Below are 26,026 nucleotides of genomic sequence, written 5' to 3'. Positions count from 1 at the left end.
TGACATCCGAGCTGGGCCTTGTGGGATTTCATCTGGCAGATAAGGGAGGAAGGCAATTTTAGGCTGTGGACATAGCCTGGGCAAAGGCACTGTGGTTGGAAATGCAGGGTGTGTAAGTGTCAGATGATGAGGTGAGAGGGCAGCCAGGAACCACACTCTGTAGGGCCTGGAAAAAAGCTTCACAGATTGCTGGTAGAGCTGCAAATCGGCACATGCTTTTTGGAAGGCGGTTTGGCAATGTTCACCAAATACATAAATGCACGCTCCTTTGAAGCCAGCAGTTCCCCTTCCAGGGATTAGTCCCTTGGATCTCTCCTCACACAAGCACACAAAGACATTTGTGCAAGGATGTTCACTGCAGCGTGGTTTATTGTAGCAAAAAACTGAAAATAATCTAAATGTCCATCTGTAGAGGACTAGCTAGTTAATGGAGTTTCATCCACTCAGTGCAATGCTGCGCTGCCATTAGGAAGGATAGGCTAGACCCATGGGTACCAATATGGGAGTGTAACAAGACACGGCGTGAGGTGAGAGGAGTAAGGTGCCAAACTGTAACGTGTGGAGCTAGTCAATTTTTAAAAAAAATATTTTATTGAAATATAGTTGATTCACAATGTGTTCATTTCTACCACATGGCAAAGTGATTCAGTTAGACATAGACATATATATTCTTTTTCATATTCTTTTCCATTATGGCTTATTTCAGGTTATTGAATATAGTTCCCTGTGCTCTACAGTAGGACGTTGTTGTTTATTCATTTTACATATAATAGTTTGCATCTGCTAATCCCAAATTCCCAATCCATCCCTTCCTCACCCCCTGCCCCCTTGGCAACCACAAGTGGTTCTCTACGTCTGTGAGTCTGTTTCTGTTTCATAGGTAAGTTCATTTGTGTTATAGTTTAGATTTCACATATGTGATATCATATGGTATTTGTCTTTCTCTTTCTGACTTACTTCACTTAGTATGATAATCTCCTGGTCCATCCATGTTGCTGGAAATGGTACTATTTCATTCCTTTTTTTATGGCTGAATAATATTCCATTGTGTGTGTATGTACACACACACACACACACACATTCATCTGTCGATGAATTCAAATGTTGATCTGTTGATGGACATTTAGGTTTTTTCCATGTCTTGGCTATTGTAAATAATGCTGCTATGAACATTGGGGTGCATGTTTCTTTTCAAATTATAGTTTTTTCCCAATATATGCCCAGGAGTGGGATTGTAGGGCAACTCATATGGCAACTCTACTTTTGGTTTTTTGAGGAACCTCCATACTGTTTTCCATAGTGGCTGCACCAATTTACATTCCCACCAATAGTGTAGGAGGGTTCCCTTTTCTTGTGGAGCTAGTCAATTTTGGTATAAGGAAAATACATACACTCACACAGTTATATATAGACACCTTATATGTAAATATAGACATCTGGAGATACACAGAACACACCTGCAAGGACTTCCAAAACAGTGTTAACAGTGTTCTTCCCTGGCAAATGGGACTGAGCAAACTCAGGGAGAGAAGCCTGTACATTCCATCACCTTCCTTCTTGGGCTGTTTGATTACTTTACCTTGAATGGTATTTTACTTCTGTAACTTTAAAACCTAGCATGGGGGACTGCATGGCCTCTCATCCTTGTAACTGCCTCCTTCCTGTGTCTGGGAAGCAGAGCCCATCTCCCCTCCCAGGAGCTGACAATGCTTTCCCACTTTTCCTTCCTGCCAGGACATGTGACCTCAGCCCCAGACGGGGGACCTGAACCTACTGCCAGGAAAAAGCAGGGAAGGAGGAGAGTTTGCTCTGGTGAAGACAGGTGGCGGCGGCGGTGGTGGCAGTTTCTGTCAGGGACCAGGGGCAGTAGTGACACTGCTTCTGGGAGCATCTAGCACCAACAGGGCAAGCTGTACTGTCTGTGCCCAGCTGTAGCATTGGGGAGTCTTCCTGGGACTGCTTGACAGTGTGATTTGGGTATCATTCCAGGCTGCATGGTCTCCAAGGGGACGCTCGCCTTCCAGGAGAGTTTCTGAGCTGCCCACTATTGGATAATAAATTCCTTATTTGTTTAAATAAGCCAGAAGTGATGTTTGTAACTCTTGGCTAAGATCCCCTGAATGTCAGATGAGGAAGGACCAAACAGTAGGGAGGAGAGAAGAGGAAGAGAGAAAGAAGACCATACGAAGTGTGTCTGTGCTTCTTATTGTAAGAATTGGGAAGGCACTGAAGGATTTTAAGCACAAGAGAAACCTAAATGAGATCTGCATTTTATGGGGCCCAAATGGAGGTGGATTGGAGGGGGACACTGCTAGAAGCAGAAAGAGCAGTGAGGAGGCTGGGACAGAATCCACTGGAGGAATGACAAAGCATGAACCAGGGAAGCCTTGATGAGGCTGGAACAGTACTGGAAGGGAGACGTGAGCATCATTTAGGACATAACTTATTAGATGTTGAGGAAGAGGGAGCGGGACGAGTCCAGGAAGATTTCCAGGTTTCTGGCTTGGGCAATGGGGTGAGTGATTCTGCTGAAAAATGACATAGGCATTGAGGGGGTGGGGCAGCTTTAGGGGGTGAGCTTGTTTGGGCCACACTGCATGTGCAGTGCCTGATAGGCTAGCAGGACGAGGTGTCCAGCTGGGAGTCAGATATCTGAGCTTGGAGCTCAGGAAGTCACTCCAGGTTGGCTTAAGGTACCCATGTGGGCCATGGTGTACTGGGAAATCTTTAATATGTGGCTTTCCAAGCAGGCAGCACCTTGATTTGTAGAGTTTGCCCATACCCGTGGTGTAAATTCTCCTGCTGTGGTTGATTTCAAGCTGTCACTGTGACGTCTCTGAGCAGAGAATTGGGAAGAGAGGTATGGTAGCACTCCCTTATACAGCATTTCCACCGTTCAGATAAAATACTTAAAAAATAATCTTAAAAGCATAGATAATAGTAAAATAATTAGGAAGTTATGTTTTGAGTGTTTATTATCTTTGTTTTAAACATATTTATATAATCATAAGTTTCTATAATTTAATTTTTAATCATGGCTTTAACGCCTGCTCACAAAATTCCTGAAACTTTGTTCTCATGAGCTGATCCAAGCCAGCCCAGTACAGCATTGGATTTGGAGTCATTTGCGTATTGGTGGTGGCTGGAGTCATGGGGAGGATGCAATTGCCCAGGGGAACAGGGAGAGTGAAAAGAATGGAGGGTCTGGAACAGAATCCTGATTCACCGCAACCTTCCTAAATTGCCAGGGCAGAAGAGCCCAGGGAAAGGCTGAGAAGAAGCAGCACAGAGAGGAGGAGAAGCTGAAGAGAGTGGTGACAGGGAAACCAAGGGGATTAGAGGACAAGTGCATAAATGTTACAGGGAAGCCAAAACAAGGAGTAGTAAAGAATCCTCGGATGGGCAGCAAGCAGGCTGTGGGAGAGTTTAACAGCAGCACCAGGAGGCACTGGGAGTCCACGAGGGAAGAGGCATCTAGGGAAAGCCTCCAGGAAAAAGTGACATTCAAGCTGGATTTTGAAAGATGAGAAGGACCTTACAGGTGGTGGTGAGATTTCCCCAGCAGACGATCCAGCGAGTGGAAAAGTCCAGAGTGTAGAAGTTAAATTGCGAATCAGGTGGGAAATTCATTTGGCTGCTAATCAGAAGCTTAGGCAAAGCAGGTGTTTATTCTTTCACTTAAAGAAGTCGTGCAGTAGGCAGTCCATAGTTGGTGTGATGAATTCACAGTCATCAGGGACCCAGAATGCTACCTTCCTGTTCTTAGTACCTGGATTCCACCTTCAAGGCCACTTCGAGGCCCAAGATGGCTGCTGCAGCTCCAGCCATCATGTCTATGTAGAAAGCAGGAGGAAGAGAAGTAGGGTTAAAAGAGTACCTGCCAGTTTTCTGTCTCTTTCTTAAGGAGTTTTCCCAGAAGCCAATAATTTCTCCCTACATCTCAGTGGCTACACTTAGCTGCAGGGAGGCTGGAAAAGTCTGGTCATCTCACTGGGCTTAGGACTTCCTAGAATCAAAGTATGAGAAGGGGAGAATGGTCAATGGTGAACCACTAGCAGCTCTGTTCCTGCCCCCCAAGTTTTTGCCCCCAACTTTTTATTTTTAAAAACTTCAAACCTAGAGAAAAGTTGCAAACATAATACAATGAACAAAACCTTCAGAAAAGTTGCAATATTAGCACAATGAGTAGCCGAGTATCCTCACCTAGATTCCCCAGTTGTTAACATTTGCTACATCTTTCTCTCTCCGCATATGTGCTATCCCCAGAAGAAGGTGGCATGGCTACTGGGCCACTACTTTCTAGCATGATGATTCTTTACCTCATATCACATGGCTGCCCCCTTTTAGGGTGTAGGATGGTAGATCCCAGGCCCCTGGGTCTCTTTCTGGCCAGGCCCTAAACCTGTGAGTTCTCGGGGCCCTCTCTTTGTTTCTGTTCTCTCTCTGCCCTGGAAAATGGGCCCCTCCGTTCCTCTCTTTTCTCTCCTCTCCTTAAGAATGTACTAAGGAGAATGGCTTCTGGAGAGGGAAGCCTAGGAGAGGGTGGGGAAGGGGTTGGGAGAAAATCCCAGGTGGAGAAGCAGGTGTTCTCTTAAGAGGATCCCGGGGATCCTAGCTTGGCTTGGGTTCTGCCAAAATCCAGACGTGTCTTTGTAACTCTGCATGTGGTGCTGGACAGTGTGATTGGACATTTACCAACATCCTGCTGTCCAGGCCTCAGGATGGGGAGGAAAACAGGAGGGCAGGATGGGGGGAGGGCTAAGAACACAGAGAGGGGTAGGTGATATTGATTGAACACCTGCGTGCCAGGCGCTACATCCATTACATCATTAAGCCCAAAAAGCAATCCCTTAAAGCAGGCATTTTCATTCCCACTTTACAGATGAGGGAACTGACACCCAGAGAGGGAAAGTCATGCAACTAATCATTGGCATCTATTCTTTTCTGTCGGTTTTTCGTGCGTGTCTGCTGTGTGCCAGTTACTGTTCTAGGTACTGGAGATTCAGCAGAAAACAAGATGCGTGAAGTCCTTGCTCTCCTAGAACTTACCATTCTAGAAGGAGGTGGCAGACAATTAACAAATGAACTGGTAACCAAATAAAATGCCTTAGATTGTGTCTCTTTCGTCAAAATCAGTGACACTCACCTCGCTAAATCTGATGGTCAATTCTCCCTTGTGACTCTGACCTCTGGGTACTTACATGAGCCAGGCCCTGCTCTAGGAACAGAGTCGTGAGTAAAAGAGGCCTGGGGGACCTTGTATTCTAGTACCAGAAGGCAGATGATAAACAAAATAAGTAAGTAAAATGTAGGGCGTGTCAGGAGCTGATAAGTGCTTGGAGGGAAAGTGAAGAAGAGAAAGAGCATGGGAGATGCTAGGGTGGGGCTGAGGGATTGACCAGTTAAATGCAGTGGGCAGGGTAGCCCTGGCTTGAGGTAGGAATGGACAGAGAAGCCAGCATAAAGTCCTAAGGCAAGCATGGGCCTGGCATGTCTGAAGACCTGCAAGGCGGCCAGTGTGGCTGGAGTGAGTGAGGGGTGGAGAGTAGTGGGAAGGGAGGGCTGAGAGCTGGTGGGGCCTTACAGACCCTTGTACTGTGAGCACAGAAGTGATGTGATCTAACTTCTTTTTAACGATTGCTGTGTGAGGAGTAATTGTTTGGGAGCCAGAATGGAAGCTGGGACCAGTTCGGATGCCATTGCCATAGTACAGGGAAGATGACAGTCCACTTGGGATAGGGTGGTGACAATGCAGATGGAGAGAAGAGGTAGGATCCTGGATATTTTGAAGGTAGAGCTGAAGATGGAATGTGCTGATAGTTTAGAAAGAAAGGAGTCAGAACCAGTCCAGAATTTTTGGCTGAGCAGGTGGAAGGATGGAGAAGAGTACAGGGAGGAGCAGGTCTGGGGACAGGGGAAGGTCAGGAATTCAGCTTTGCACACAATAAGCCTAAGACAGTTGCAGGTTAGAGACTCAGGTGAAGCTGTGAGCAGGCAGTTGGATGTGCTCTTTGGGATTTCAGGTTGGGGCCACAGGTATACTATCTATGTGACATTCAGTGCCTGTGACTGGATGATATCATGAAACAGCAAGTAATGGCAGAGCAGAGAAGAGGTCCAAGGACTTAGTCCCAGGACCTTCTGAAGTGAAGAGGAATTTTATTCACATTTGTGTTCCCCAGTGCCAAAAACAGTGCCTGGCACAAAGTAATTGCTAGGCCAGTATTTGTTGAGTGAATGAAAAAGAATGGTGCTAAGTGCTAAGAAGGAAATAAAATGGGTGCTGAGTTAAAGAGTGTATGGGGGAAGTGGTCTACTTTAGATAGAGTGGTCAGGGAGCACCTCTTTGAGAAGGTAGCATGAGTCAAGCCCTGAAGGACAGGGAGAAGTCATTCATATAGAAAGTTGGGGAGAAATGGCAAGTGCAAAGGCCCTGAGGCAGGAATAAATTTGGCCTCTTGGAGGATCAGCACTGTGAGGCTGGATCATGCAGGAACTTACAGTCCCTGAACCTAGATTTTCTTTTTTGTTTTTCTTTTTTTAAGAACTTTTATCAAGATACAATTGACATACAATACACTGCATGTATTTAAAGTGTACAATTTGATATTTCTTATTAGTAATGTATATGTGGCAATCCCAACTTATCCCCCCCCCCGGCCCCGCTTTCCCCACTTGGTGTCCATATGTCTGTTCCCCACAGCTGTGTCTCTATTTCTGCCTTGCAAACTGGTTGATCTGTACCATTTTTCTATATTCCGCATATATGTGTTAATATACGATATTTTTCTCTTTCTCACTTCACTCTCTATGACAGTCTCTAGGTCCATCCATGTCTCTACAAATGTCCTAATTTCGTTCCTTTTTACAGCTGAGTAATATTATATTGTATATATGTACCACATCTTCTTTATCCATTCATCTGTTGATGGACATTTAGGTTGCTTCCATGACCTGGCTATTGTAGATAATGCTGCAGTGAACATTAGGGTACATGTGTCTTTTTGAATGATGGTGTTCTCTGGGTATATGCCCAGCAGTGGGATTACTGGGTCATATGGTAGTTCTATTTTTAGTTTTTCAAGGAACCTCCATACTGTTCTCCATAGTGGCTGTATCAAATTACATTCCCACCAGCAGTGCAAGAGCGTTCCCTTTTCTCCACACCCTCTCCAGCACTTACTGTTTGTAGATTTTCTGATGATGCCCATTCTAACCAGTGTGAGGTGATACCTCACTGTAGTTTTGATTTGCATTTCTCCAATAATTCGTGATGTTGAGCACCCTTTCATGGGCCTCTTGGCCATCCATGTCTTCTTTGGCGAAATGCCTATTTAGGTCTTATGCCCATTTTTTGATTGGGTTGTTTGTTTTTATGATATTGAGCTGCATGAACTGTTTATATATTTTGGAGATTCATCCTTTGTCTATTGATTCGTTTGCAAATGTTTTCTCCCATTCTGAGGGTTGTCTTTTTGTCTTGCTTATAGTTTCCTTTGCTGTGCAGAAGCTTTGAAGTTTCATTAGGTCCCACTTATTTTTGTTTTTATTTCCATTACTCTAGCAGGTGGGTCAAAAAAGATCTTGCTGTGATTTATGTCAGAGAGTTGAACCTAGACTTTGGGGGCACATCCTGGGTATCCTGGAGGGGTTTAGAGAGAGGAGTTAAGTGATCGGTCTGATAGTTTACATAATCCCCCTGAGGCACATGGAGGATGCGTTGCAGGAGGGAGCAGTGGAAGCAAGGAGTGTCAGGAGAGACCCAGGCAGTGGCCCTGGCCAGAGATGGCGGGGTTTGCTGAGGTGTGGGAGGGAGAGCAAGGGGCAGAGTCAGAACATTTGAGGAACATAGAGAACAGACATGTGGACGCCAAGGAGGAAAAGCGGGGGGAGTTGGGGTGGGATGGATTGGGAGATTGGGATTGCCGTATATACACTACCAATAAGAAAGAAAATCAAATTGTACACTTTAAATATATGCAGTTTATTGCATGTCAATTGTATCTCAATGAAAGTTCTTCAGAAAAAAAGATATTTTAGGAACAGAATGGCAGGATTGGGATTCAAGAGCCCCTGCTTGCTCAACCCCGCTGTGAAGATGTCCCCCACAGGCAGACTTGGAAGGGCCTGGGCTGGCAAGGAGAACCCCATAGGGCCAGGGGGGTTTCCTCCTAGGGTGTCTTTGTAGCTACCCAACCCCAGACTCAAGGGGCTGCCCCACACTGGAAGACGCGGAAGATGGTGGAGAGGGGTGCTGTGGCTGGTAGGGTCATTCCATGCCTGGCTCTGGGCCACGACTCTAAGGCAGCTAAGACCACGTCCAGCACTTGGAGAGGGTCCTTTCTCCCTTTTTCTCCATCAAATCTGGATTTGTGATCTCTCCACAAGCCTGGCCCTCCCCCAATGCTTCTTCTGTCCAAAATTCTTCAACATTCCTCCTATTGAGAGGGGGGATTATGTCCCTGTCCTTGAATGTGGGCCCTGGGACTCGAAAAGAGTACACGGGACGTGACGCTGTGCCAGGCAGAGGCCTTAAGAAACTGGCAGCCTCTGCCTCTCATCTCTTGGGACATTGGTTCTGGGAACCCAGCCACCACTGTGAGGAAGCCAAGTGGTCACATGGAGAGGCCACATAGAACTGTCCCAGTTGACACCCCAGCTGAGGTTCCATCTGACAGCCAGCAAAGACTGCCCCGCTGTGAGTGAGCAGGTAGCCCCAGCCCCAGCCTGTAAGCCGCTCCGGTCGATGGGGCTTTGGAGTATTGCGCCGTCCCTACCGAGTGCTGCCCAGATTGCAGATCTGTGAGCCAAATCAGTGATTACTGCAGTTGTAGGCCACTATGTTTGGGGTGGTTCATTATGCAGCAACAGGTGGCTGGGACCTCATGCCCACCTCTCCAGGGCCTCTTCACCACCAAACACCGCGGAGTCTTCCTGCGAAACACCTCTGAAATTCATCATGTTCTCTTCATCTTCCCTGCCGCCCCATTTGTGACCTGGACAACTGTGTCAGTATCCAATTAGATCTCCTCCCACTCACTCTTAATTGCACAGGGTCTGCTTCCTACACAGCAGCCAGAGATCTTGCTAGAAAGCCCATCTGATTCCCTCCCCAGCCCATCTGTACCCACTGGAAGCACCCGATGGCTCTCCACTCTCTTAAGATCAAGACTCACCATTCTTTCCCCATTTAGGCATCAGCCACGGTGGTCTTTCTTCTCTTCCTCCGGTGCCTTTGCACATGCTGCCTCCATTCCCAGAGATGCCTACCTCCACCTACCTAGTTAATTCTCGATCAGACATCACCTCTTCTGTGAACTGCCTCTCAGTCGATGGTTCTTGAAATGGGGTCCCTGACCAGCAGCATCAGGGAACTTGTTAGAAATGCCAGTTCTCAGGTCCAAGCCCCGTGCTAAGGCATCAGAAATTCGGAGGCAGGGCCCAGCGGTCCAAGTTTAACAAGCCCTGCAGGTGATTCTGATCCATGCTCTCGAGAAGCGCTGCTCTAAAGCTCTCAGTTCAGGTCATGGACTTCGTTTTCTCCCATCTGTGAATTCCTCTCCTTCTGAGGTCTGCGTTTACGAAGACACAGGTCTTTGTGAGATTACCTGATGCCTGGCTCCCCCATAGGCCAGAGCACAGTGGCCACTCATCCCCTGCTCCTCACTGCCTCCCAGCACCTAGCCCCCCACAGGCCTGGCACATCTTGGAGCTTGGGGATGCAGGTTGAACCGATATTAACTGTCAGCCTCCAGGTGCTCAGGGGCTCCCCTGGCTGTAGGGAGGGGAAGGGACTGGCCCCTTACAGAGCTGCGACCCTAAAAGCGGACAAGGGGAGGATGATAAACCTAAAGAAGCTTGGGGAGGCTTCAGCCCCTGCAGAAAAGGCTGCTGTTCAGAAGGCAGGGAAAGGATATCCAGAGACCTCCCCAGTCCCTCCTCCACCCTGGGGTTGCCCTCAGCTGACGGCTGTTGACCACGGAGCCAGGCCTTGTTCTGTGGGCTTTACCTGTTTTAAATCATTTAATACAATAAGCTTCTGAGTTGGGTATCATTAACATTCCCATTTTACAGACAGGGAAACTGAGATTCAGTGAAGTTCAGGTACTTGGCAGAGGTCAGGGCAGAGAGGACTTGAACCCAGGCTGTACAGCAGGTGCATTAGCCCTCGGCATCGATGCCCAGGTGGAGAACACTCAGGTGGCCCAGGAGGTAAGAAGCATGAGTGCAGTGGGCCAGCGGGGCTGTGTGGAACCTCATTGGCTCTGCCAAAAGGTGGCCTCAGCTGCAGTGGATGGGGAGAAGATGGCCCCAGTGTTGCCAGACCTTTCTAAAATTTCAAGAGTAATCAAAAATGTGGATTTTTAATATATGAGCTCCTTATTTCTAAATAATTACGTTAAAAAGAAAACCCTTAGATGCTTCCAGAGACAGATAAATGCCTGTGTCAGATGACACTGATGGCAAAATCGAGGGGGTGAATGACAGCAGAGCCAAAAAGGAGACACCACAATGTGTGTATAAGGTCTCTGACCTGGCCCTGCCCTGTCCTCACTGCCCCCCACCCCCACCCCATGTCAGAGTTGCAGTTTCTGCCATGTCTGGGACAGTCCACTTTAAATTCAGGGTCCACCGTTGGTGGGATGCAATTTCACTAACGGCGGAACCCTAACACTGACCCTTCCCATTATGTCTCAGCTGCCAAATGGCCAGTGCCACGTGGGTGGAGGCTAGGTCTGCCAGGTCATCCCGCACTCCCCGCCCCCCTTGCAGAAGGTGCTCATGAAATGCTTGCTGATGGAAATAATATAATAGCGTAAGCCTTTCCCCCTCTGAATACCCCACCCCCACCCCCACGCTGGCTCCTCCCAGTCCCCGTCCTGGGTGAGCAGGGCGGGGCGATGGTGAGTTAAAGGCGGCAGCTGGGGGCCCCCTTGGATGTTGGGTGCCCGTGGATCCCAGGCTGCAGCATGGCTACCGCATCCCCTGTAAGCCCAACCGCCTGCCCCCTTGGGCAGGGAGGGCCGGGGCTCCCCGCCCACCTTGACTTCTTTCCTTGGTCAGGCCAAAGAGGCTGAGAGTGGAATCCAAAAACGGAAGAAAGAGAAGGAGGAGAAAGAGGAAGAGGAGGCAGCAGCGGGGGCATGGATGGGAGAGGAGGCTCCAAGGAAGGCCCGGGATGAGGGCCCCGTGGAGACTAAGCTAGAGTTGCACCCGCTACTGAACAGGTAGGGCAGGCTCTGCTCTTGGCCTTGGACTCAGACCAGCTCTGGCCTTTACCAGATGAGGAACTAAGACTTGGGCCATGTTGGCCCTTCCAGCCTGAACCCAGCTGGGATTCTGGGTTGAAGGCCCTCGCTGGTCCACCCGGCCCTTCAGGATAACCGGCTCCAGTCACCTTGGGGCGGCTGTGCCCCAAATCCTGTCTCCCTATTTGCCCTTGGAGGAACAGTACTTTCCTACCAACCTAGCTGCGGCTGGGGGCGGGCAGGGGGGTGCGCTCTGCTTCCTCCTGCCACCCCCTCCTCCAGGTGGGCTCTGTGGTTCTTCAAGAATGACCGCAGCCGGGCCTGGCAGGACAACCTGCATCTGGTCACCAAGTTTGACACCGTGGAGGACTTCTGGGCGTGAGTGTCTGTCCGTCATGGGGGAGTCCAGGGCCAGGGGGCTCAGAGCTGGGGATCCTTCCCAGGCCCCACCCCTCCAGGGAGCTGCTTCCTACACAGCTTTCCTAGCCCTCCCTGGGGTCTTGCAGCATCTGCTGAGGACTGGGGCTTGGTGGGTTCTGCAGGGAGGTGGTGGGGGGATTGGGCTGGGACATAGCATCCCCCCCACCCCCAAAGCTTCCTGGGACTCAGGGAGAGAGCCTGGGGGGTGGGAGAAGCAAGGAATTGCCCCGAGCAGCTCCATGCTTTGTGACCCTGGGCAAATTCCTTCCCCTCTCTGAGCTTGTCTCGGGCACAAAGTGAGTTTTAGGCTGTCTCAGTGTCTGTGGTGATCTAGTGAGGGGATCTGAAAGGTGCTTCACAAACCCTAGGGGTGGTTGAGAAGGTGAAATTTGAGGGTCTTGGGCAAGTGGGGATGGAATTCCTGGCAGGGGGCACCAGTGTGAGCGAAGGCTTGGAAGCCGAAAGGTGGGTGGAGAGCAGTGGGGTCCGGTAAGAGGTGGAGGGGTCTGAGGCCAGTTGGAACCAGGCTCTAGAAAGCCTGGACTTTCAGCCTGGGGTGGGGGCCTCTCTCCAGGATGTACAATAACATCCAGCTGGCCAGTAAGCTGTCTTCCGGCTGTGACTACGCCCTGTTCAAGGTAAGCTCTGCTTCCCTGGGCCCCAGGGCATGGGGCGGGGCGGGGTGCTGATTCTTCCCAGCTTCCTCCCTCGCGGGGGAGGGGGTTGGGGGGGTGCCGAGGACAGCCTCCCTCAGAGCCGAGTATAATTTAGGATCGGAGATCCGCTCTATAGAAGCTTGGACGGTGTCAGACCCGAGCGGCACCTTGAACGACAGGGGACGGGGAACAAGGAAGGAGTCTAGGTTTCCGGCTTGGCTCCTTAACCAAGGACGTGCATCAGAACTGCCCGAGGGTGCTCATCAATGTCCGGGCCCATCCCCGGAGGTGCTGTGCCGTGGGGCCCTGGCATCAGTGTCTAAAGCTTTCCCTGGGTGACCTGTGCCCAGCCGAGCCTGGGATGTCCGTCCTTGGCCACACTGGGGTTGCCCAGGTGCCTCCTTTAATCACCCCCATTTGAACCCTCATGTCAAGGAACTTGGTTCAGTAAAGGAGACAAACACACACCTATGCAAGGCTGTGTGAGGTAACAGATGTTGAGCCTTAGGGGCCCACAGGAGCTCACAGGAGGGTTTGTGGGGCTGAATGGCTGGTGGAATCTGCTTGCACAGAAGGGATGAAGGCAGAGAGGACCTGGCCTGTGGAGGCCTATTGTGTGGCTGGAGCAGGACTTGGGGAGGCGGCCAGGCCCTCACTTTCCTTTGAACAAAGGGAGGTGGCTGATGTGTCAACCTGCCTCCCAGGATGGCATTGAGCCCATGTGGGAAGACAACAGGAATAAGCGGGGTGGCCGCTGGCTGGTCAGCCTTGCCAAGCAGCAGCGCCACAGCGAGCTGGACCGCCTGTGGCTGGAGACAGTGAGTGTGGGGCTGGGCAGGGAGGGCTCCCAAGGGAAGGGGCTGGGCTGGTGTGTGGCAGTGGCCTCAAGGGGGGTGGGGGCAGTCTCTGTGCCTACCAGGAAGTCTCACCCTTCTCCCTTTTGGCTCCAGCTGCTGTGTCTGATCGGGGAGAGCTTTGAGGAGCACAGCCGGGAGGTGTGTGGGACTGTCATCAGCATCCGAACCAAGGGGGACAAGATTGCCGTGTGGACGAGGGAGGCAGAGAACCAGCAGGGCGTGCTGCACATTGGGTGAGGGGTATCTCTGGCATGAGGTGGGGGCTGGGTCTCTCCTAGCGGAGAAGGTGAAGGTAGAAGGGGAGTGGCGTGGCCTGCAAGGAGACCTCTGGAACTCTCCATGCTGTCTCCTGCTTCTTTCTTCACGACTTGTGTAAAGGGTGTGGCATCTAGATTTCAAACAGACCTCTTTTCTTTGGCATTAGTCACATTTTGGGTTTCCACATGTATTAGACACACACAACAGGAGTTACTGTGGTTGGAACCAGGGTAGGAGCTCTGGGCAAAAGACACAGGGTCCCACATTATCTCTAGGACCCATCCTGACTGTGATTCCTTTCCTCTCCCACTTAACTCCTAGGCGTGTCTACAAAGAGCGCCTGGGCCTCTCCACAAAGACCATCATTGGGTACCAGGCCCACGCAGACACGGCCACCAAGAGCAACTCCCTAGCCAAGAACAAATTTGTGGTGTGAGGGCATCCTGGCAACACTGCCCGTTTAGCTGCCCTGAGTCTCCCACTGCTCTGTGTGTGTGCAAGTGTGCGTGTGTGTGTTAAGGTGGCTGGGCTGGGGGCAGATGGCATGGTTGTCACGTATCCTGGAGTGAATATGAACACTCTTTAATGTGATTTGGGGCCCAGGCTAGGGGCAGTTCTGGTGTGGGAGGCAACCTGAGGGCCCAGGGGGGCGGAAAGCTGGAGGAAACCCTGGGCTTGTTTCACCCTGAGTGGTGGGTTGGGTAGAGTCGGGTGAGGTGAGTCATTGGTGGGAGGAGGGCTCAACTGCAGGTGGAAAGAAAACGAAGAATTCTAGGATCCAGGACTTAATCTGTGCCCCCACCTCAGGGAAGGAGGCTAGGTGGCCTGAGGGCCAGAGTCTTCCATGCTGGGGAGGGGGCTCAAGGCCCCGACACTGAGAGCTGGAACTCAGGAACAGGAGTGGAGGTCTCTCGAGTGATCACTCTGCTTTAAAAAATTTTACGGGTTGCCTCTCATCAGATTTGTAGCCTTGGAGCCTACGCTGTATCCTGCACCTTCCCTTAGCCAGCTGTGCGAGGGTCCTTAGAGTGGGGGGTGGGGGTGGATGAAGCTCTGGCCCAGGAGAGGAGGACGGTGGTGGTCAGGCCTTACTATGGTTCTGCTAGAAGTGGCTTAACGGGAAGATGATGAAGCTTAGTTCCCTTTCTGCTCCTGTTCTAAATAAATGCTTTTAAACAAAACTGGAATTATTTTTAAAAGAGGGCTCTAAAATTGAGTAAGATTCAGAGCACCCAAACCTTGATCGGCTCCAGTCCTGCCTTGAGAGGGCTCACGTGAGATCCCCAGGTACTAAGCAGCCTGATAAGGGTGGAAGCTGGTATGGGGGCGGGGAGGGGGGTGTTGAACCGCCAAAGGGGTTTGAGCCAGGGGATGTGGGATATGCCCCTGGCAAAACTGAAGGGACAGGGAGCAGCAGGCACGGCCCTCACAAGACCCAGGTGTCATCCGGTCTGAGTCTGAACCAGTAGAAGTAGAAATGAATTTCCGTCGAGTGAGAAGCGCTTCTGATTCGACTCCACTGTAATAAAATGTCCTGCACGTGTGCTAAACACATGGTCCAAATACCCACCCTCTGCTTGCTCACCAGTGCAGTGGCTGCTCCTCTCCAGGGAGGGGCGCCGACAGCAAGGCGGGGGACTGGGGTGGCGCCGGTACTGAGCTTGGCGGTGGGGAGGGAACTGGGGGTCCTTTGTGCCTGCGACTCGCGGCGGCCTCAAGGAGCATCGCAGGCGGGTCTGAAGGACTCCGCGGCGGCCAGCGCATGGGGCGGAGTCGGGCCCAGAGGCGGGGCTCCGAGGGGGCTGGGGAGGGCTGTGGGGAGGGGCTAGGCCTGGGGTGGTGCCTGTGGGGGGCGGGGCCCGAGAGGAGGCGGAGCCAGACCCAGAGGCGGGGCTCGGAGGGGACCGAGCCTGGGGCGGTCCGGGCGCCGGGTCGGTCCCTGCGGGGCGGTCCCTGCGGGGCGGGCGGGGCCCGACGGGCGCTCTGTGTGGCCGCGGCCATGAAGCCGCAGCCGCCGGGCTAGGCCCCGGGCGGCTCTAGCCCAGGGCGGCCCGCGGAGGGCTGGGCCCAGCCCCCGGCGCCGGTTCCGGGCCGGCGGGCGGCCGCTCACCATGCCCGGCAAGCACCAGTTCTTCCAGGAACCCGAGGTCGGCTGCTGCGGGAAATACTTCCTGTTTGGCTTTAACATCGTCTTCTGGGTGAGCGCAGGGTGGGTTCCAGGCCCTGTGCAGGGGTGGCGGGAGGAGAAGGCTCAGTCCCCTGCTAGAGGGGGACCCTCTCTGCCACAAGGGCTTGGGACCGTCCCCTCACGCCTTCCTCCCACTCCCACCTCTACGCCCACCCAGGACCCCCCGAGGGAACTGCGGAGAGGCCCGGATTGCGGTGGGCGGGTCCCAGCCCTCTGCGGTAGGAGGCTTGGGAGAGGTAGTCTTCCGGGGTCTTCCGAAGGCCCGGCGGAGAAACGGGAGGCGTTTCCGTGAAGTCCCCACGGGCACTCTTGGTGCGGGTCACCCCTCTCCCTCCCAGCCCCCTTGCTACCCTGGGGTGTGGGGGACGTGCAGAGCCTCAGCCCCGGTTTTGCCGGTAGGGAGGAGAGCCTCTGCAAAGGGCGGGATCCCCTCTTCTGCCCCTTTACCCCTCCATTACCTGGGCCTGCTGCCTCGCCTTAAGCTCCTACAAAGCGGGGGTAGGTCAAAGCCACCCCTCCCCCCCCCCAAACTAAGAGGCTTGCGGGTAGGGAGGGCCAGTCGCCCTAGTTCTCCGCCGGCAGGGCACAGGGGGATATCCCCTAATGAGAAGCCAGGAGAGCTGGCCCTGGGGAACAGAAGTCAACATTCCACAGCTGACCAAACCGAGGCCCCAGGGCGGGGCTGCCCCTGCATGGAGAAGGGAGCTGCTGGTGCCCATCCCAGGGTGGCATCTGAACCCCTGGGCCCTGCCAAGTCATCTTTGCCTTCTCCCTCCCCCATGCCATCTCTCCAGGGCTCCTTGCTGCCTCTGCAGTCTCTGCTTATGACGTCTTGGGTCAGAATGCCAGGCCCATTCAGTTTCATTTAGCAGGACTCAGTGGCACTGCCCTCCGCCCACATGCTGTTCATGCAGTGTGGCTGTCCTTTGGCCCCAGCAGTGCCCAGCCTCGAGGGTGGGGGCCATGTGCAGAGAGCACTGGTTCCGGAAGTCTGGGGCGCTGTCTGTGAGACAGTGGCCAAGTCACTGCTCTCTGGGCCTCAGCTTCCCTGCCAGGGAGTGGGCGATAATGACTGCCTCTCAGGACTGTTAGGCAGATTAAATGAACTATAACTTATGATATTCTTGCAGCTACCTTATTATTATCTACATTTTACAGGTGAAGGAACAGGCACAGAAAGGTTAAGTCATTTAACCCAGAGTCACACAGCCAGTAAGTGCAGAGCCAGTGTGACAGCTCAGTGGGCAGTAGGTGGAGGTGAGGCAGAGCACTGAGCAGAGGGAGCCCCCAAATGTCAAGGGAGGAGAGGCATGAGAGACCCAGGCTTGTTCCAGGGCCTCCCAGGGTAGGGAGCCCGAGTGTGAAAGGCCCCAGGGCTGGGGCAGAGTTTGAGTTTTATGTTCAGGGCAGTGGGGAGCACTGAGGGCTTCCGTGCTAGGTGATGGGTCTGGTCTAGTTTCTGTACTGGAGGCAGATCTGTCTGGCTGCCATGGGGAGGGTGAGTGAGGGGCAGGGTTTGGAGGTAAGCAGATCAGGGAGGAGGGCTGGTGGCAAAGCTGGGGTGGTGGCAGGTGGGAAAGGCGAGGAAGGCTCCAGGGGAAGTTATGAGGCTGAATAGACAGGACTGGGCCACTTGGGGGTTTGGGTCAAGGTGGCCTGAAGAAGGTACCTGTGAAACAGGCCCAGAGATTTTTTTAATTGATATTTTAATGGAAAGTAGACCCCGATGTTACCCTGCTCAGAACCTTCCAGTTTTTTCTCACTAGAATACAGTCCAGACTCCTCCCCGTGGCCCGCAGCACCCTGTGAGGTCTGGCCTTGCTGCCCTTCAGTTTGTCCCTTGCAACCGCCAAATACGATCTTACCTCTGGGCTTTTGCCAACCCTTCCACCTGTAATTCTCTTCATTGCACCTTTTCATCATTCAAACCTCAGCTAAAATATCACCGTACTCCCTAACTGAAACAGGCCCCCACAGCCCTAGTCACTCCCCATCACATCACCCTGTTTGATTTTCTTTAAAGGCTCTGTTAGTATCTGAAATCCCCCTGCTTGCTCACTGTGGATTTGCCCCACTGGAGTGTAAACTCCTTGAGGGCTGAGAGCTCATGTGTCCTATTCACTGATGTATTTCTGGTGCATGGAGTGGAGCCTGGGGTGTGGAGCTGTTTGCAGCAGGCTGGCGGATGAAGGGCTCTAGAGCTAGGGAGAGGTTTGGGTGGAGATGGGGGGATGCCACTGTCATGACGGGGTGAAAGATGAGTGTGAGAAGAAGAAAGGTAGAAGGCTGAGGTTGGAACCTGGCTGGGGAAGCGGGTATCTGTGTGCATGGCGCAGGCGAAGCAGAGCATGGTAGGAGGGAGGCTGAGAAGGGGCAGGAGGAGGAACGGCATTACGTTAACCATGGAGAGGTTCAGTTTTGGGAAAGAGAAAGTAGTGATCATTCGCGCCTGTCTAAAGGCCATGGGCAGGTCAGGTGGGATGAGGCAGGAGAAGTGATGTTTGGTTTCACCTCCTAGATCCAGTGTGGAGGAGTGAAGGAAAAATATTTCTAGAAAAACAGTACAGCAGTGGGAGGAGCCTGGGGTTGGAGAGGGGAAGGTGGCTGGTCAGGGGTGGAGTTGACTGAGGCTCTCTGCTGAGCGGAGGGAACCTGTAGAGAAAGAAGTGGGGAGAGGGAGGTCTGAAGAGGTGGGGTCATGGCCTGGGCTTGGGCAGGAGGGGTGCTCTCCCTCTGAGACGAGATGTCCTGCCCAGGTTCAGGCAGCTGCCTGCAGCATCCAGGGCTCTTCCCAGTAAGGAAATGAGGTGGGATCGTGGGTGGTGTTTAGAAGGCCTAGGCTGGGGCCCCTCTGCTGATCTGGCTCTGCATTGGGGTTCCTTGTCATTCAGGGGTCTTGGGCTATGAACTACAAACGTACTCTGCCAGATGGAGGTTGAAGTGGTGGGACGGGAGTGGGGTGGTGGTCACAGAGTTGCAGGGCAGCAGAAGGACCAGACTTGGGAGGGGGCAGAGAGAATGCCAGGAGCCTGGAACACTAACATAGGCCTGGGGTGAGAGCAGAGGCTCAGGAAACAGCTTCTGCTGCTTGGTGGGACTGTTTTGGCCATCCTGTGCTCCAATTCTGAGTTCCAAGAAGGGGCCCCGACGTCCGTCTTAGGGCTGGGGAGGGTGCAGTCTTCCAAGCTGTGTCCTGTGGAAAGAAACACTGAGATGCATTCTTGGGAAGAAGGGAAGGACCCTGGATCCTATGTACAGCCCTTTCCCCTCTTTCTCTCTTTCCCCCTGGCTTCCTGAAGACCCTGAGCCCTGGTGGGGAGGCGGCTCTGCTGGGGGTGGGAAAGGATGCTGGTGCTTCAGCCCTCAGCTTTTTGCTACTGCTCCTGCAGGTGCTGGGAGCCCTGTTCCTGGCCATCGGTCTCTGGGCCTGGGGTGAGAAGGTAAGGCGGTGGGGTAGGGTGTGGGGCTGCTGTGGGTCAGGGTGGTGGGAGGGCCAGCCCCGCGACTTGCCTCTGCTTCCCCTGCACAGGGCGTTCTCTCCAACATCTCGGCGCTGACGGATCTGGGAGGCCTTGACCCCGTGTGGCTGTTTGTGGTGGTTGGAGGCATCATGTCGGTGCTGGGCTTTGCCGGTTGCATTGGGGCCCTCCGGGAAAACACCTTCTTGCTTAAGTTTGTGAGTGCCCTCGCACCTCGATCCACTGGGGACCCCACTCTCCTCCCACCCACTTCTTGCATATAGTCCGTGCTTAATGATGGTAGTTTTATTATCATGTTATTATAACACTCATCACCAGATTGATCTACATTTATAGGATCTTTTCTGTTGTAAGTGACCGAAACCCCCTTAGTGGCCTAAGCAAAAACGGCCACTAAGAAAAGCCCAGCGGCGTGTCAACTGCCAGTGTATTTGGGTCCAGGGGCCACTACAGTGTCACTTGGCCTAGTCTCTCTGTGTCTCAGCTCTGTCCCTCTGGGTTGGCTCCAGTCCCCTTGGGGTGGAGAGATGTCAGGGAATGGGTGGGTGCTGGCTTCAAGCTGCCCTCCCAGAAACTCCTGCTGGGGGCTGAGTGAGGCGCTCTCTCTTCCCAGCTTTTCTGCCAAGTCCTTTAATTGCATCTCCTTAATCCTGATTGGCCGCCTCTGGACCAATCCCTGTGGCCCCAGGGGAGGTAGCACTCTGATTGGTGGGCTCTTGACGCATGCCCAGTCCTCTCTGTGGGAATGGGGAAAGAGGTGGAGATGGCTCCTTCAGAGCTGTGGAAACTGAAGGCGCGTGTGGAGAGTGGTTTCTCAAAGGCAGCAGGGTAGGTAAGAGCAGCGCTAACGTTTTCATCATAAAACAATACTAAGATGGCAGAAGGCAGGGACTCTGGGCTGTCTTGGGTCGCCATACGGGAGGTCGGAGCCCCACCGGTGGCAACCCCAGGCTCTGCATCTCTGACCCGCGCCGTGTGGCTCCACCCCCAGTTCTCCGTGTTCCTTGGCCTCATCTTCTTCCTGGAGCTGGCAACAGGGATCCTGGCCTTCGTCTTCAAGGACTGGATTCGAGACCAGCTCAACCTCTTCATCAACAACAATGTCAAGGCCTACCGGGACGACATTGACCTCCAGAACCTCATTGACTTTGCTCAGGAATATGTAAGTCCAGCATCCAGCTCCCGCCACATGCAGGAGGCGCCTGGCAGGCAGGTGAATGAGGGAGCAGGTTCCCTGTGTGCTGGGACCATTCCCTCGCCCATCAGGCCAGGCAGGCCCCAGGGAAGAGCGCCAGGAGTCCCCCTGTCTGGGAGGAAGCCAGCCCCTCGTGATCTCCATGTGCCTAGCCCTGCATGGACACAGGTTGGGGAACACGGGCCAGAGGCTCCAAATTGGCAGCTCCTAGGCCAGGCTTACCACACACTTAAAGGAGGAAATGTGGCATAAAAGTAATGATTTGTTTTTCTACTAAACTGGGCCCACACTCTTGACTGGGGCTACCTTGCCACTTCCCCATTTGCTACTAGAAGGGCTCTCTGTTTCCACCATCCCCCCCCCCCACTCTGTATTTCATTATACCTATCAGCCCTCTTCTCTCATATTATTTGTTTGGCCCCTGAAGATATTTGAGTTTGAGACACCTTCCCCCCGCCCCCGCTGCCCAACAGAAGCTCCACCCTCCAGCTTGCAAACCTAACTCCTTTGAAGAAGCAGTCCGTGAACAGTTCACGAAATCCTGGACACCTCCCGCCTGCACGTTCTCCCCCACTCACACACTTCATCACACACAGTCACAGTTGCACCCACTTACACAGTCACACTCTTTTGGCGCCATCCCCCCAGGAACTGCTCTGGGACCCAGAGATGAACCGGAGCCGGTGCCTGCTTAGAGGAGCTCTCAACCCAGGGCAGAAGTAAACAAAGAGCCAGGTGGTTAGGATGTGATCTGTTTGTTCACTCAACACAGAATTGTTATGGACCTGTCGTGGGCCAGGCCCTGGGCTGGGGATTCAGCAGTGAAAAGAGCTGGGACCCTGGGACCTGTCTTCGTGGGGATGGTAGTCTGGGGGAAGAAGCAGATGATAAATAAGCAGAACAAATGTGTGTGTGTGTGTGTGTTCGCGTGCGTGCACGCATAGAATTATAAATTGTGGTAGCTGCTGAAATGGGGAAGCGTGGAGAAGGGGAAGGCCTCTGGGGAGGCAGCCCTGGGGGAAGGAGAGGAGCAGGCTTGTGAAGAGTGGGGTAGGCAGCGGGCGCTGAGCTGAGTGAGAGGAGGCAGGCAGAGGCCAGGCAGTGCCTCACTCCCAGCTCAGCGCACAGGGCCTACCTGCGTCTGCCGCTGAGCCGGTCCCTCGAGGGCCGGCGTTGGCGCAGCCCGTGCTGTGTCAGTGCGTGAGGGCTGCGTGCCCCTGCAGGCCACTAGATCGTGAGGCCCTTGCTTCAGTGCAGCCCCACCCGGGGAGGCGGCCCCCCACGGTTTGGGCCAGGGTAATGGGGACACAGGTGCTGACGGCAGCGTTGATGAAGCAGAAGGGGATGGCTGTGAGGGGGCAGGGTTGCCCTCCTGTCACTGCCGCGAGGAAGAGAGAAGGGCTTTTGTAAAAACCACTGGGGCGAATGCGGGGAGACTGGGCACCGGTGTGGGGTTCAGTGGTGCCTCTCCCCACAGGATGTGCTGAGACTCCCACCCCTCAAGGTGGCCTGGAGGAAGCCACAGTCCTTGGGCCACCATCCTTGCCCCCCCTCTGCCTTTTCTCAGCCTCTTCTGGGCTAGGGGGACAAGTTCAGGAGCCCCCTCCCACTACGCCCAGCCCCCACCAACCCAGGCAGGAGCCTCGAGCTGCTCTGATGGCCCTGGGTCCAGACCTGACCTGTCTGCAGGTGAGGTACCCACCTGCCTGGCCGCCTCTAGGCTCCCCTCCCAGCCCGCCCAGCCCTGTCTTCCTGCAGCCCGGGCCTGTCCCCAGACAGGATGGGGCTCCTGGGGTGGGCCTGGCTCACCCGGGGCTCTCTCCCGCCCTCTAGTGGTCTTGCTGTGGAGCCCGAGGCCCCAACGACTGGAACCTCAACATCTACTTCAACTGCACTGACTTAAACCCCAGCCGGGAGCGCTGCGGGGTGCCCTTCTCCTGCTGCGTCAGGGACCCTGCGGTGAGTGGGGCTTGGTGAGGAGGGGCGGGGCCTCGCAGTGCGCAGGCGCGGTCTGGGAAGAGCCCACCCCTGGGCTGGCTCAGCTCGGCCCTGCTCTGGGAGCCCTGCTCTGGAAGCCGCGGCTGTCCGGGGAGGTCATCTTACATGGGAGTAGCCCTGCCAGGCTGGGGAGTGTGTGTCTGTGGGTGGCACTGAGGTCTGCTCGATGGGGACTGCTCCTCATAGGCCACCAGGCTGGGGCGGCAGGGGTGGGGGTTCTGACCCCTTTATGGCTTTCTTTAGAGCAGAAGCTTCTTGCAGTGACATCCCTCCAGTCACAGTGCACAGAGACTCTGAGGGCCAGGTTTCTTCCCATTCTTATAAAACACGAGCAGGCAGGGTTCCTAAAAAGGAAGGAGTTCAAGCTGGCGTTGCGGCCGTGTGCCCTGGCGCCAGCGTCCCTGGCAGCCTGGCTTAAGGAGCGATGGACACGGCAGAATCCGTGGTTCCGTCTGCTCCCTGTGAAGCCCCACGGGTACCCCCCACCGAGTTGCTCACTGGCCTCTTTCTCCTCAGGAAGATGTCCTCAACACCCAGTGTGGCTATGATGTGCGGCTCAAACTGGTGAGAGGGGCAGGGACAGGGCTGAGGGCAGCTGGGATCTGAAGGGGGCCCCCATAACGCTCTAAAAGGCCTCAGGGATTCCCAGGGGAGGGGGTGCTGAGTCCCAGGAGGCACGTGGGCCTTGGTCCTGCCAGACACAGGGCACTAGACCCCAGTAGAGGGAGAAAATGGCGGGACGTGGATAAGAAATATGAACAGGAATGTGACAATTTCACCTAAGCACTTGGAAGAAATAAAATCAGAGAGGTGATGGGATTGGGGCAGGGCAGTCAGGGAAGGCCTCTCGGAGGAGAAGGCGTCTGTGCTGAGACCCTGATGAGGAGAAGGCCCTGTGCTGGAGCTCCAGGTGGCAGGCACTAAGGTGTAAGGCCCTGTGCGGGGCTGAGTGTGGCAGGCTGGACGGAGATGGGGCCCGCGGTGGCGGGGGGCAGGCCACGCCGAGCCTGGTGCCCCTCTGTCCCCAGGAGCTGGAGCAGCAGGGCTTCATCCACACCAAAGGCTGCGTGGGCCAGTTTGAAAAGTGGCTGCAGGACAACCTGATCGTCGTGGCCGGGGTCTTTGTGGGCATCGCCCTCCTCCAGGTACTGCTGGGGCCCTGCTGCCCTCACTCTGCCCAGGCAGCCTTGCCGTTGGCCTCTCCCTCACCTGCCCTGTGTCTTACAGATCTTTGGCATCTGCCTGGCCCAGAACCTCGTGAGCGACATCAAGGCCGTGAAAGCCAACTGGTGAGGCTGTCACGCTGGCCGTGGCCACGCGCCTGGCTGAGCCAGGGACCCCCTACGTTGCCCGTGATGGGCAAGGATGCAGGAGAGGTTTCTGCTTGGAGCGGAACCTGACATGGGGCTCACGTGCCGCTGTGCTGTGCGCCCACGGAGAGGGCCGCCTGGCTCTGCCCGGAGGGTGGGCGTGGAGCGTGGGTGTGCACAGGGAGCCGCCGTCTCGGCTGGTGTGGGGTGGTCGGCTCTCCGAGGGCTAGGAAGGGCACAGCTAAGAGGAAGCAGGCTAGGTGGGGTGGGCTCGGGACACAGCCTCACACTCCTCAGAGCTCTCTCCACTAGCTGTGACCTTGACCCTGCCAGGAGCCCATTTTAGCCTCAGTGTCTCAGACTCTAAAATAGGTCCAAGAACGTTCTCTCCCTTGCTTGCCTCTCAGGATCAAACACGATGATGGCTACAACCTGCTCAAATAAACACAAACGTGAAAACCACTGGCTTCTGCCCAGCGTCTCGAAGGTTCTGTCAGCTGCAGGGCCTCAGCAGAGGTCTCCACCACGGGCCCTGACCTGGACTCACCCCACCAACGCATCTTCTTGGCCTGTGTAGTATGTACAGTTGAGCCCACCTCTAAAACCTGGTGTATTTCACGTACAAGTCCAGATCCCTAGCTTCTTGTGAAGAGTGGCCACCCGGCCGCAGCAGCGTGTGGGACATCATCGCCTGGGACACGTGCTTCCTGTCCTCTGAGGGACCCACCTGGCCTGTGCTGCTCACCCTGCGGGCTGGGCTTAGCCTCCCCCATCTGTAGGGTGTTTCCCTGCAAACACCACGAGGCTGCCTTGGGCCACGCCGGGTGCAAGGCACAGGGATGTGAAGAAGGGGGAGGCCGGACCCTACCCTGAAGAGGCCACACAGCCTGGGAGGGGTCCAGCCAGACTGGAGACTGAGACGGGTGCCCAGGAGAGTGACTGAGGGATGGGGTGGGGATCAGGAAGCTTTGGGGAAAGAAGTAATTGGAAATCAAAAACTTGGCACCCATGGGGTTAGGGGGAGCCTGCTTTGGGGCCCTGGGTCACAGGGGGTCACTTGGAATCAAATTGGAATCAAATTCATGGTGGCCTGCAGAGCTGCCTCCAGAGGGCGCACCAGCACAGCCTTGCCGGGGTCTGGCTGCTTCCCCTGCAACCTCTGGTGCAGCCAAGGGCCTGGTGTGTCCACCCTGCTCACCAGGACTTCAGGTTCAGGGAATTTGAGAACTTGGAGAGGAGCAGATGGCTCAGACTTGGGGAGTCTGACTGCTGCTCTCAGCTCTGCCTCTTACCTGCACGCAGGGGTGTGAGTGGAGTGAATGCAGCACCCATCTCTGGGGAGCCCTTTGTGGATAAAAGGAGGGATTTGGGCTGGTTCTCAGCTCTGCAGCTTAGATGCTCTTAAGGTCAGGTAGGGGGTATAGATGAATGAAGTGGACCTTTGACTTGTGAGGCCTTTGCAGCACAACTGACTTTCCTGCTGTTCCTGAAGACCACACAGAGAGACATTGCTTTATCACAAGAGAAATATTTGGACCATTGAGTTGATAATGGCAGCTGACCTTGAGATACAGTAGGGTGTGGTGGGGCTGGCAAAGCACAGACCCCCATCTGAAGTTGGTGATGGTCATTTAGTTGTGGCTACTTGGTATAAAGTGGGAATGCAGGTCTAATGTCAGAAATCTGGAGAAGCTAGAAATCCAGGTTTTTATGTGAAATATCCCTGTTTTTAAGTTGTCCATGGCTAATGAAAAAAAAATTTAAGTGCTGCAAGCCCAACAAAAAGTGCAGGGGCCACCTTTGGCCCTTGTGTCATTGCAGATCCCTCTGGGACAGTCGGCCACCGGGGTCCCGGCTGCTCTGCCATCCAGGGGTGCTGGGAGCTGCTCCCAGGAGGACAGAGGTGGGGTATGCACCCAGCACTGTGGCTCCCAGATGCAGGCTGGACAGTGTCCTGGGGTCCCTGATGGGTCAGCGCATTACAATAAATGCAGCTCACGATATTGTGCGCGTCTTGTATTTTTTAATTTCACAAGCTTTCACTTCATTTCCTGCCTCAAACCTCACAACCCTTGTGAGGTGGAGATTCTTTTCCTGACGAAGAAAGTGGGGCTCAGAGGGAGGAGGGAGTTGCCCAGCACACAGCTGGAGGAGGCACCCAGATCTGAGCCCTCTCGCTGGAGTTCTGCACCAGAGTCATCCTGCCTTCCTCATGCGTTCAGGTGACACCTGCACACTCAAAGTGCCAACCAGCATGGGGCAGCAAGATATCATTCCCCAAGCGTGAGCTGAGTTTCCATGCGGGTGCTGTGGACGTAGAGGAGAGAGAAGGGCGAAGTTCCAGCCCTCGTGCTGCATTCTCATGGGGAGACACAAGTAGGCAAATAAGTATTTTTGGTGGTAATATAAACTATGA

At 54.1% G+C, this 26,026-nt stretch overlaps 2 protein-coding genes across 7 annotated transcripts; both read left to right on the top strand.

Annotated features, from left to right (window-relative positions):
- The first annotated feature begins 7,785 nt into the window (after nt 1-7,785).
- EIF4E1B (eukaryotic translation initiation factor 4E family member 1B) lies at nt 7,786-13,876 on the top strand. The gene is made up of 7 exons (XM_057715195.1): nt 7,786-7,898; nt 11,019-11,228; nt 11,532-11,627; nt 12,244-12,307; nt 13,030-13,143; nt 13,276-13,415; nt 13,762-13,876. Exons 1-7 carry the CDS (start codon nt 7,786-7,788, stop codon nt 13,874-13,876), a joined length of 852 nt encoding a protein of 283 aa, XP_057571178.1.
- Nucleotides 13,877-15,334: 1,458 nt separating this feature from the next.
- On the top strand, nt 15,335-24,080 carry TSPAN17 (tetraspanin 17). 6 transcript variants are annotated; one of them, XR_009052753.1, is made up of 9 exons: nt 15,335-15,638; nt 19,018-19,068; nt 19,158-19,304; nt 20,099-20,269; nt 22,136-22,261; nt 22,821-22,864; nt 23,329-23,445; nt 23,528-23,589; nt 24,018-24,080. XR_009052753.1 is itself a non-coding variant. In XM_057728419.1 (9 exons), exons 1-9 carry the CDS (start codon nt 15,552-15,554, stop codon nt 24,052-24,054), a joined length of 846 nt encoding a protein of 281 aa, XP_057584402.1. In that variant the 5' UTR covers nt 15,335-15,551; the 3' UTR covers nt 24,055-24,080. The 6 variants fall into 6 exon arrangements, 4 of the variants coding, with proteins under 4 accessions (XP_057584402.1, XP_057584393.1, XP_057584416.1 ...); XR_009052751.1 differs by having other exon boundaries at nt 23,296-23,445; XM_057728419.1 differs by having other exon boundaries at nt 22,817-22,864.
- Nucleotides 24,081-26,026: the final 1,946 nt, after the last annotated feature.

Source organism: Hippopotamus amphibius, chromosome 1, assembly GCF_030028045.1.
Source record: "Hippopotamus amphibius kiboko isolate mHipAmp2 chromosome 1, mHipAmp2.hap2, whole genome shotgun sequence".
NCBI lineage: Eukaryota > Metazoa > Chordata > Mammalia > Artiodactyla > Hippopotamidae > Hippopotamus > Hippopotamus amphibius.
This window is presented reverse-complemented; position numbering and strand designations above follow the sequence as displayed.

Coding starts and splice junctions, on each gene's coding strand:
- TSPAN17 (XM_057728410.1), top strand. CDS start 15,552: ATGCCCGGCAAGCACCAGTTCTTCCAGGAACCCGAGGTCGGCTGCTGC. Junction 15,639..19,017: donor GCTTTAACATCGTCTTCTGG/GTGAGCGCAGGG, acceptor CTGCTCCTGCAG/GTGCTGGGAGCCCTGTTCCT. Junction 19,069..19,157: donor TCTGGGCCTGGGGTGAGAAG/GTAAGGCGGTGG, acceptor TCCCCTGCACAG/GGCGTTCTCTCCAACATCTC.
- EIF4E1B (XM_057715195.1), top strand. CDS start 7,786: ATGGCGGGGTTTGCTGAGGTGTGGGAGGGAGAGCAAGGGGCAGAGTCA. Junction 12,308..13,029: donor GTGACTACGCCCTGTTCAAG/GTAAGCTCTGCT, acceptor CCTGCCTCCCAG/GATGGCATTGAGCCCATGTG. Junction 13,416..13,761: donor CAGGGCGTGCTGCACATTGG/GTGAGGGGTATC, acceptor CTTAACTCCTAG/GCGTGTCTACAAAGAGCGCC.